Below are 11858 nucleotides of genomic sequence, written 5' to 3'. Positions count from 1 at the left end.
CATTGAGCATCCAGCGATTGGTCAGTGTGTGAGGGGGCGTGTCTATAGTGTAGTGAAAACGTTCTCTGATTGGTGGAAGTGTTAGATCAATGAATACGATTGGTTTATGGTGTTACAGGGCCGACAGTGAGTTGTTGTATGACCGAAACAGGCTGAAGCATGGCAGTACCGACAGGCAGAGCTTTGGTGTTCGTTACCGGGAACGCGAAAAAACTGGAAGAGGTGGGAGTGCGGCGTGTTTAAAAATATCGATTCAGCTACAAACTATCCAATTTAAACACACTGTAGAACAAAATATGAATATGTGTCTGGACTTGCATTGAATGAAAGTCTCTGCTCATATGCCATGAAACACTATAAGATTTAAGTAGCTTCAAGACCAGTCCTCACTCCTAAATAAACGCCTAGTTGGTTAGTGGTTTGTGTAGTCTTAAAGATCATTTTTTGATTCAAGTTCACATAATGCACACGTTTGAGCTATTTGAGTGGGGAAGTCGTGGCCTAATGGTTAGAGAGTCGGAATCAAAGGTTGCGGGTTCGAGTCTCGGGCCGGCAGGGATTGTAGGTGGGGGGAGTGAATGTCCAGCGCTCTCTCCACCCTCAATACCAGGACTGAGGTGCCCTTGAGCAAGGCACCGAACCCCCAACTGCTCCCCGGGCGCTGCAGTATAAATGGCTGCCCAAAGCTCTGGGTGTGTGTTCACAGTGTGTGTGTGTGTGTGTGTGTGCACGTTGGATGGGTTAAATGCAGAGCACGAATTCCGAGTATGGGTCACCATACTTGGCAGTATTTCACTTCATTTGCATAAATGGGCTAACGTTACTAAAAATGGCATATATACAGGCGCATCTCAAAAAATTAGAATATCGTGAAAAAGTTCATTTTTATAACTTCTAGATTCATTTTATGTAAAGTAAAACATTTCAAAAGTTTTTTTATTTTTTTTATTTTGATGATTAGAGCTCATGAAAGTCAAAAATCCAGTATTTCAAAATATTAGAATATTTTCTAAGATCAATCAATCAAAAAAAAAAAAAAAGGATTTGCAAAACAGAAAAGTTCAAGTTCTTTAAAGTATGTTCATTTATGCACTCAATATTTGGCCGGGGCTCCCTTAGCACAAACTCCAGCATCAGTGAGGTGTGAGCCTCTGCTGAGGCACTACTGATCCTTCAGCTCGTCTGGATTGTTGGATTGACTGTTTCTCATCTTTCTCTTGAAAATATCCCATAGATTCTGTATGGGGTTCAGGTCAGGCATGTTGGCTGGCCAATCAAGCGCAGTAATATCATGGTCAGCAAACCACTTGGAAGTGGTTTTGGCAGTGTGGGCAGGTGCTAAAGTCCTGCTGGAAAAGGAAATCAGCATCTCCATAAAGCTTGTCAGCAGATGGAAGCATAAAGTGCTCCAAATCTCCTGGTAGATGGCTGCATTGACTCTGAACTTGATAAAACACAATGGACCAGCAGATGTCACGGCACCCCAAATCATCCCTGACTTCAGAAACTTCACACTGAACTTCGAACAGCTTGGTGCCTCTCCACTCTTCCTCCAGACTCCAGACCTTGATTTCCAAATGAAATGCAAACTTTACTTTCATCTGAAAAGAAGACTTTGGACCACTGAGCAACAGTCCAGTTCTTTTTCTCCTTAGCCCAGGTAAGATGCTTCTGACGTTGTCTCTGGTTCAGAAGTGGCTTGGTAGCCCTTTTCCTGAAGACGTCTGAGCGTGGTGACTCTTGATGCACTGACTCCAGCTTTAGTTCACTCCTTGTGAAGCTCTCACAAGTGTTTGAATCAGCTTTGCTTCACAGTATTCTCAAGCTGGCGGTCATCCCTGTTGCTTGTGCACCTTTTCCTACCCAAATTCTTCCTTCCAGTCAACTTTGCATTTAATATGCTTTGATACAGCACTCTGTAAACAGCCACCCCTTTCAGTAATGACCCTCTGTGACTTATCCTCTTCGTGGAGGGTGTCAATGATTGTCTTCTGGATCATTGCCAAGTCAGCAGTCTTCCCCATTATTGTGGTTTCAAAGAACAAGAGATACCCGGGGGATACTGTAGCGATGATCATTTAATGAAACTCAAATGTAAATATTCTAATATTTTGAGACACTGGATTTTGGACATTCATGAGCTATACGCTCTAATCATCAAAATGTACTTGTATACAAATATATGAAAGTTTCACTTCTTGAAATAAGTTACAAAAAACTTTTTCACGATATTCTAATTTTTTGAGATGCACCTAATTTATTTTTCTTCAGTGTGGTGCTTAACTTTCAGAAATCATTTTCGATGAGCTTTGCCATTTTTGCAATCCTGCTATCCAAATTTGGGGCTTGTGTAAATGCGGAATAAATCTATGAACTTGTAATTTTCTAACAATAAAATAAATTTTTACATTTGTTAGATAAAATTTGTTTAAAAACAGACTGGAATGGGTCAAAATTTGGGCTAAAATAAAATGATTTAATTTAGCACAAAATGTGTACATGGTGTAATATTATGTTTTTGATCATTAAAATTATTTTACTTGTTGAATACGCCTATATCAATCTAATAATCTCTTGTTCAAACAGGTAGTTCAGATCCTTGGTGACAAATTTCCCTACAAACTGATTTCTAAGAAGATTGACTGTAAGTACTTGGCTATTCTTCTTCTGCTTTGTTGACTTACAATATCAAGCATGCTGTTGCTGTATTTTTAATGTGATTATGTATTCTCTTGCAGTGCCTGAATATCAAGGAGAACCAGATGAAATTTCTATAAAGAAGTGTCAAGAAGCTACAAGGCAGGTTTGTAAATTGTGCATCTTTTTGACTCTGTTTCCTTGGTTGATGCCTCAAACATGATGTTTTGTGTGAAGGTGGATGGGCCAGTGCTGGTAGAAGACACCTGTCTGTGCTTCAGGGCACTAGGAGGACTACCAGGACCTTACATGTGAGTCTGACTCCTTTAAATTCTATAAATATAAAACAGTAATATGGTGTGTAAGTATGTTTCACAGTGCATTCAATTATTTAGTTTTTCACTCTTCACAGAAAATGGTTCTTGGATAAACTGAAGCCAGAGGGTAAGACACTTTAATAAAGATTTAGGTTACTACTGAATACTGTTACTTTAGGTTAATTGTCAGTCGCTTTTTTTTTGTGTGTGTAAGTTTTAGCTTTAGTTCAGTTTTAGTTATTCTTTCTGTGTTGGTAATCATGGTGCTTAAACAAAATTCAAACTAAATTAAAATTGTTTTAATTAGCTGCCAAGTCAACATTTCTGATTTTCATTTTGTCTACAGTGTGTTTAACACTTAATATTATTATTTTGTCATTTTTATTTCAGCTTTATTTCTTAAGAAGTCATATTTAGTGCAGCAGAAAAATTAGTAATATGCACACTGTGCTGTTTTCTTTATGTTTGTAGGATTGTATAAATTGCTAGCTGGTTTTGAGGATAAATCAGCCTGGGCTCTGTGCACATTTGCTTTCTGTGCCGGAAAAGATGAGCCAGTTCAGCTGTTCAGAGGAAGAACCGAGGTGAGCATGTTTATTTACTGTCTCATCAGGGCCATGGTGAAGTGGTTTTTACATTGATCTTTGGTGTTCATACAGGCTATGCAAGATTGACACTCATCGTGTTTCCCCTCTCTTTTCCCCATTATTTTCTGTTTCCACTCGTCATCAATGAATGAACGGAATCCATTGACATATATAAACTCCACAAATTTATAATGTACATTACTGCTCAAAACTTTAGGGTCAGAACTATGTTTTAATGTTCTTGAAAAAGTTTGTTATGCTCAAAAAGGCTGCATTTATTTGATCAAAAAAATAGTAAAAACAGTATTACAGTTTTAAGTAACTTCTTCTATGTGAATATATTTAAAGTGCAGTTTATTCCTGTGTGGCACCAGTCCATTACTCCAGTATTCAGTGTCACAGGTTCTTTCAGAAATCATTGTAATATGTCAATTTGGTGCTCAAAAACATTTATTGTTATCAATGTTGAAAACAGTTGTGCTTGATTAATAGAAAAGTGTTTATTTGAAATAGAAATCTATTGCAACATTATAAATGCCTTTAATGTCACTTTTATTGCATCCTTGCTAAATAAAAGCATTAATTTCTTTCAAAAATAAATCATACTGACCCGAAACAGATGGTGTATATTAATGTGTTTGATTGAACGTTGTACCATGCAGGTTTTGATTCCTACCTCCAACATTTGTAATCATTTTTTCAGGGCCGTATTGTTGAGCCACGGGGCCCAAGGGATTTTGGCTGGGATCCTTGTTTTCAGCCTGATGGCTATGAAAAAACGTGAGTATCTTTTTTATAACTTTGCTGTTGTGTTTCTCAGGTATACCAGTAGGTGACAGTATTGGACAAAGTAAATCCTCTGAAAAGACCAAATCTACAATATTTATGAAAGACTTTTCCTACAATCCAATGCTTTATAAAAAATAGTTTTACTCCATCCTCAGACAATAAAACATTGACAAGGAATCAAAGCATTGAGTACATTTCTGGCAACTATAGGTTAAAATGAATGCCAAAAAAAGTTGTCAGATAAATTTAGCACTGCACTTTTTATTTTGATAGTGATTTAGTTTTTCTCATTCCTCTGTGCTGTGTTTCTGTGGGCAGTTATGCTGAGCTCCCTAAAGAAGTGAAGAACAGCATCTCCCATCGGTACCGTGCCCTGGCAGCCTTGTCTGAACACTTCTCCAAGCTTAACGACGCACCAGAGACCAAGCACGCAAAACACCAAGACTGAGTACTGTTCTCTTTCCAAGCAGATTCAGCCAATCGGAGCTTAGTTTTGCTCATCAGGCTTTGGCTCGAATCAAAGCGCTAAAGTGCTGTTCATAAACAGTTTTAAATGTATTCCATCCTTATTTTCTTTTAAATAAATGCTTTGTTTATAAAAATCACAGTACATCTGAATCTTTCATTTTCACAATTAATTTAAATTAGTAATGACTAAGTTATCATTAGCCATAGTAATTACAATTGTTTTATATAGAAACGGTTTATGGAGTGTCCCCATTTAGTTTTCTTAGTAAACGTGTGTGTGTGTGTGAGAGAGAGCATAGAGCAGGTCTGAGGATAGATACGTGGGGAATTTAGAGTCATAAATCTTCAGGATGTTCCTGTGACACCTCCTGTTTATTCATCTGCCCTCTGCGCTGGGGGGATATGACTGTATTACAGTTATATCATCTACTGTTTGTGTTTCTCATTATTAATGGCATGCAGGCAGTGTTTGCATTGCTGTTTCTTGCATTCTCTCTCTCATTCATTCACTCACTCACTCTCACTCACTCGCTTTCTCTTCCTCTCTCTCTTTCCCTTGTGACAAAGAAGCCTTTATTGGTACCACGTGCATATGGATGCATCTGATCCAGAAAGCAGCCTCCCAATACTCTCAAAGAAGGTTCTAGAACATATTTTAGTTGGGGAAAAAAGACGTAATATCCTTGCTATTGTTCAAACTTGTTAGGGAGGTCTATTCAAATCACTGAAAATTCAATATTGCATTATAGGGAAAACTTGCATTTTTAATTTTCATTTGAAACATCTTTTAAAGCATTAAAGTATTTTGAACTGTAGCGTATGCGTGGTAATTTTTGCATGCGATATGCTTGTTACTGACAGCCATAACTCAGACTCACTCATAGTGAAGAATAGGAACAATAAACTGCTTTTGGATAACCTCTAGTTCAAGGTCTCTAACTTGATCCATTCAGTTTTTTTAATGGGTGCAACATCAAGTACCTAATGTTAAATTCATCAGAAAGAAGAATATAGTCACTAAGCTACAAACCATTAGGGCTATAAAGCAAGCATTTGAAATGTATTACTCTGTATCATAACTATATGTCTTCTAGGCTCAAATTTCAAAAAGTAGTTTTTTTTACTCATTCAGAGGATTTTACAATGGATATGCACCCAAATTTAGTTCGGAGCGCTGTGAAGGGAAAGAATTTTTAAAAGCACCTGAGGTTTGAATTCCTCAAGGTTGCACGGGATGATTGGGATGCAAACAACTGCTGAGAGAACTGAGAGCAAATGGCTAGGGAAAATATCTCCGGTATTCAGGAGCCTGTGCAAACTGTCTGTCCAAACCACATCAAAACACGGGCCGCATCCCTGTCCCAGCTCCTGCTGGGCTTATGGGAGTGAGCCCATAAAGATCAAGGAGTGGCATCTATGGAGAACAAAGAAAGACGGTGAGAAATAGGCACCTTATGACCCTCAATTATACACAACAACATTCCTCAACTCCTAATCGTGTGGAAATGCTTTTGTCTAACGCTTTTCGAGTTCACAATGTGTAAACATGTTGTCGGATGTCTGTCTAGTGGTTAAAATAAGTGTTTAAGGCGAACAAAACATTCTGTAGTCATTAATACTTGTTATACAACCAAAACCATGAGCTTGTCTGGAGAACTGCACAATTATTTTCTAAATGGCCTTTGGGTATTTTTTCCAAAAAATTATATATGCAAATTTGGTTGATGCACATTAACAGTTTTGTTTTGCCAATGTAAAATATTATTAAATAATGTATTACAATAATTTATTAAGTCCTGTTGGTAAGATTTTTTAATGTTTTCAAAGCGGTGTCTTCTGTTCACCAGGCTGAATTTATTTGATCAAAAATACAGTAAAAACTGTGATATTGTGAAATTATATTGCAGTTTAAAATAGCTGTTTTTCTTTTTAATATATTTTAAAATGTAATTTATTCCTGGGATGCAAAGCTGAATTTAATAGCGTCATTACTCCAGTCTTTAGTGTCACATGATCCTTCAGAAATCATTCTGATATGCTGATTTGCTGCTCAAGAAACATTTCTAATTATTATCAATGCTGAAAACAGTTATGCAGCTTAATATTTTTAATTTTTTTTTTTCAGGATTATCTGATGAACAGAAAGTTCAAAACAACAGCATTTTCTGGAGATAGAAATCTTTGTAACCTTATAAATCTCTTTACTGTCACTTTTGATCAATTTAATTAATCTTTGTTGGAAAGTATTAATTTCTTGCACAAAAACAAATCTTACTGTCCACAAGCCTTTGAACAGTAGCATATAGATATAAATATAACTGTCCATTCAATCACTACAGAGACTACAGAGTCTCATATACTCTAATAGACCTTTAACTTCACTCGTGAGAAATGATCACTAATCGTGCGGGTGAATGAGGCCATAAACTGCACTCTTACTCTGCAAGATGTCCCATAAAGTGCAGGAATCCAGTTTAAAAGGTCATAATCGACTGCAGCATCTTTGCAGTGACCCATCAGGAGGCCTTCACAAACACCTGACATTCTCCTCATCTTCAGCGGGACATTTTTGTGGCGTAGCACCTACGGATCTGGTGAAATGATTGGACACACAGTTCCTGTTTAGGGAAAACGTGTTTATTGCCTTGTTGACTAGACAGCAGCAGGTGATCCAATGTTTCACAAACATTGTTTAAGGCGGTTTAAAGGGTGAAGTGAAAAGAGAGGCTTGTGCCAGAGTTAACAAATGACAGAACAAAGATACATGAGAAAGCTCTGTTTTTCATATCATATTGCCATATTCAGTGGAGTCCAAAGTGAAACCCAATGGGTTTTTCTTTAAACCTGTAAATAAGCATTTTTTACAAAAATGTAATATTTTAAAAACAAGAGTTAGGAAATAAATATAAAATATCTAAGATTTTGCTTTTTTCTGTGTCAATAAGTATATCTGAAAATGTCTTCTTTTTTTTTTTTTTTACAAACATCAAAGTTCATGCAGTTCAAGTTCTGCTGTCATGAATGCACACAGATGATGTAAAAAATATTGAAATTAAATTTTATTTTTTAATTAAACTGTACTCAAATTAATATGCTGAGTACAGAATGTGTAATCAAATATATTTAAATTGCAAAATGAAAAGTAAAAACAATTTCACCAATGGTCTCAGATTTTTGGACAATAAAGATATGTTTTCACACCCTATTGAATAAGATATGTATAAATTAAAAGAATAGTTTACCCAAAAATTTAAATTTGCTAAAAAGTTACTCTAGAAAAAATGCTCTAAACAAATGTTTTTTATCAACTGTTTGGACTCTCATTCTGACGGCACCCATTCACTGCAGAGGATCCATTGGTGAGCAAGTAATGTAATGCTAAAGTTCCCCAAATTTGTTCTGATGAAGAAACAAACTCATCTAAATCTTGAATGGGCTGAGGGGGAGTCAATTTTCATTTTCGGGTGAACTATTCCTTTAACTGTAAAGAACACTAAACTAAAACTCATCCTGGTGCACTTGTGGTCTTGAAAACACATGTATTACTAAGTAAAATGGCAGCATCCTCTGTGGACACCATTCGGAAGTAAATTTGACCTCTGGTGAACTCTAATCTTCAGGACACATGGCAGTTGTGACCTGTGTCATGGTGTTTAAAGTCTTCATGGCAGTAGGTAAACACCTCACTGGGAAAGACTGATGCTTCCTGCTCCATCGCATTCAGCTGCACAGTAATGACTAATGCATCCGGAGACATGGATGCTTGATTGAGGTCTGTTCTGCAGTCAAGGTCAGTTTGAGATTGATCAACTGTACGGGGAGTAAAGGAAACTGTGGAGGGAGAGAGAGAAAATAGGGCATATTTTGACCTTCTCACCCTCAGGGATTCATGTCATGAAAACCATCTTGGACGAAGATTTAAAGTTCTGTGTGGCCCAATCACATCCCATTACCCTGGACAATTACTAGTCTGGGGAGATAAAATACCTGTTAATAATATTTGTAATATTTATAATATTTGATAAAGTACTTGTACACTTTGTTCAGTAAAATAAAAAAAATAATTCTGAGATCATAATGAGGAAAAAAACCTCAGTAAAAGAATTCAGTTTTTAATATCTTTTTCTTATGAGGCCTAAACATATTTTTACAAAACGGCTTCACTCTTTATTAATATTTAAAAATCCCTTGTCCACCAAATCAAAGTCATGGGGTGTGACCAACTCATTTGGTGCAACCAAGATGTGCAGACCTTCATGAATGTGTGTCAAGGTCAATAAGTCAATATTTAATAAGGAAAGGAAGGAAGGACGTGACGTGGGGCCAAGTATGGTGACCCATACTCGGAATTTGTGCTCTGCATTTAACCCATACAAGTGCACAAACACAGCAGTAAGTAGTGAACACACACACACTGTGAACACACACCTGGAGCAGTGGGCAGCCATTTATGCTGCGGTGCCCAGGGAGCAGTTGGGAGTTCGGTGCCTTGCTCAAGGGTCTCAACTCAGTCGTGGTATCGAGGGCGCTGGACATTCACTCCCCCCACCTACAATCCCTGCCGGACCTGAGACTCGAACTCAAGACCTTTGGGTTACAAGTCCGATGTTTCTTTTTCTATTTTCTATTATCTTTTACTTATTTCCTATCTTTCTTAGATTACCTAGTTCAGTATTTCTTTATGATCAGGGCCTTCATGTGAATTTAATTAATTATGTGAGGACAAGAAAAATATAAAACTAGCACAACTATGTTGGAAACAGGTTGCCTGGGAAAACAGTCAGTTATATAGTTATATAGCTGTCATCAGACATAAATTTTACTTTGCAGTTTCTGAATCAAGAGCTGCATTATTATCACAATAATCCATTAGTAATCCACATAACTCCAATCCATCAGCTGGCATCTTGTGAAGTGAAAAGCTGCATGTTTGTAAGAAACAAATCCATCATTACAGACTGGCATTTTGATAAGACTTTTTTAACTTCAAACCACTGCTTATGACTCCTCTATCCATAATATTGATTTCTCCAAAGTCATCTCAACAACAAATACAGTCTAAAACAACCACCATTCCATATTCATCCCATATGAAATGTTCAAATGTCCATCTAGAGGCCTTGACTAAATCTTCTGTGACTGTATCTCTCCTCTCAGGACGTCTGCTCGTCTCATCAAGACAACAGGGCAGTTTATTTTAGCCGTTTTCCACGTGCACCAAACCCTGGACTCTGACTGAGTGAATAAACATTAGGATCAACAGACAGATAAATATTCCCTTTTAGTGACATTTGAAGTCAAAGGTCATACATTTGTTTCTTCATAAATTTTGGAATATATTTCTTGGGTGTAATGATCTGTGAATTGATTATATGTATGTAAGCCATCGTTTCTTTTAGTTTCTAAGCATGTTCCCTCCATCAAAACGAGAGATGTTAGAGGTTAAACTGGACAAATGGAAAGTCAAAGTCTGAGAGCACAGCTTTTATAACCCACCTGAATTATGAACTGAAGTGTCCCATAGGCACATTAAATTAACCTGAAGGTCAAAGGTCACAGCAAAGTAAGACAGCTGAGTCTTTTTAAAGAGGAAAGGTTAAGAAGTATCCTGCTATTTCTTAGAAATAGATTACTGTACAGTTCCACATGCTTTTTCTTTTGTTAAAAATATTGATGTTTCGATTGGAATAGCAAACATCTTGAGCCCAGTGACTTGGAATATTCTGAGCGGAATATTCAAAGTCTCTGTTTATATCCTGATATTTCTCATCAGTTTTCCATATCCTTCAATGTCTCACAGGAATCTGAAAATGAAACAATTGACAAAAGTCTTAGGGAGTCAGTATATACATAGATCTTTGCACACTCAATCTGTATTCCAGCTAAAACCAGACCAGATTTGTGCTCTAAAGACACATGCAAAAGAAATTTAACTTTTATGTCTGTAAGTGCATCCTTACAGGGGAATTAAGTGCTAAACGTGTGCACCTTGGACAAGGGCCTTTTTGGGGACACGTCACCTTATCTTTTTCACTTTGCGAAGCACCTTTTATCCCCATGCGAAACATTTCTCAAGGTTGCCTGTTTTACAGATCATGACTCCTGTAGCTCGCGGGACACATTCCAGGCCTGCTTACAAAACCATTTCTCTCTGCATCACTCTGCATTTTTTTTCTTATTCATGTGACAGCATGATCTGAAATTATTGCTACACATGTTCCATAAATTTTCTCAAGTCCTTGGTTATTTTTAATGTTTGTTTAATCAATCAATCAGTGAATTTCAGTGAGTATATACACAGGTATAATATATATATAAATAAATCAACATATTCAATGTATGATTCAATGCATATTTTGTGAGATCTATCTATCTATCTATCTATCTATCTATCTATCTATCTATCTATCTATCTATCTATCTATCTATCTATCTATCTATCTATCTATCTATCTATCTATCTATCGATCTATCTATCTGTCTATCTGTCTGTCTGTCTGTCTGTCTGTCTGTCTGTCCGTCGAACTGTCTGTCTGTCTGTCTGTCCGTCGATCTGTCTGTCTGTCCGTCTGTCTGTCCGTCGATCTGTCTGTCTGTCCGTCCGTCGATCTGTCTGTCTGTCTGTCTGTCTGTCTGTCCGTCCGTCCGTCCGTCCGTCCGTCCGTCGATCTGTCTGTCTGTCCGTCTGTCTGTCCGTCGATCTGTCTGTCTGTCCGTCCGTCGATCGGTCTGTCTGTCTGTCCACCCGTCGATCTGTCTGTCTGTCTGTCCGTCCGTCGATCTGTCTGTCTGTCTGTCTGTCTGTCCACCCGTCGATCTGTCTGTCTGTCTGTCTGTCTGTCCGTCCGTCTGTCGATCTGTCTGTCGGTCTGTCTGTCTGTCCGTCCGTCGATCTGTCTGTCCGTCCGTCCGTCGATCTGTCTGTCTGTCCGTCCGTCGATCTGTCTGTCTGTCTGTCTGTCTGTCCACCCGTCGATCTGTCTGTCTGTCTGTCTGTCTGTCCGTCCGTCTGTCGATCTGTCTGTCTGTCTGTCTGTATGTCCACCCGTCGATCTGTCTG

At 37.8% G+C, this 11858-nt stretch overlaps 1 protein-coding gene across 1 annotated transcript; it reads left to right on the top strand.

Annotated features, from left to right (window-relative positions):
* Positions 1–106: 106 nt before the first annotated feature.
* Positions 107–4938, top strand: LOC306843796 (inosine triphosphate pyrophosphatase). The gene is made up of 8 exons (XM_079375469.1): positions 107–222; positions 2587–2644; positions 2739–2803; positions 2875–2948; positions 3050–3081; positions 3426–3538; positions 4245–4321; positions 4649–4938. The coding sequence occupies exons 1-8, from the start codon at positions 160–162 to the stop codon at positions 4776–4778; spliced, it is 612 nt and encodes a 203-aa protein (XP_079231595.1). The 5' UTR covers positions 107–159; the 3' UTR covers positions 4779–4938.
* Positions 4939–11858: the final 6920 nt, after the last annotated feature.

This window comes from Barbus barbus (genome assembly GCF_936440315.1).
Source record: "Barbus barbus genome assembly, chromosome: 24".
Lineage (NCBI taxonomy): Eukaryota > Metazoa > Chordata > Actinopteri > Cypriniformes > Cyprinidae > Barbus > Barbus barbus.
This window is presented reverse-complemented; position numbering and strand designations above follow the sequence as displayed.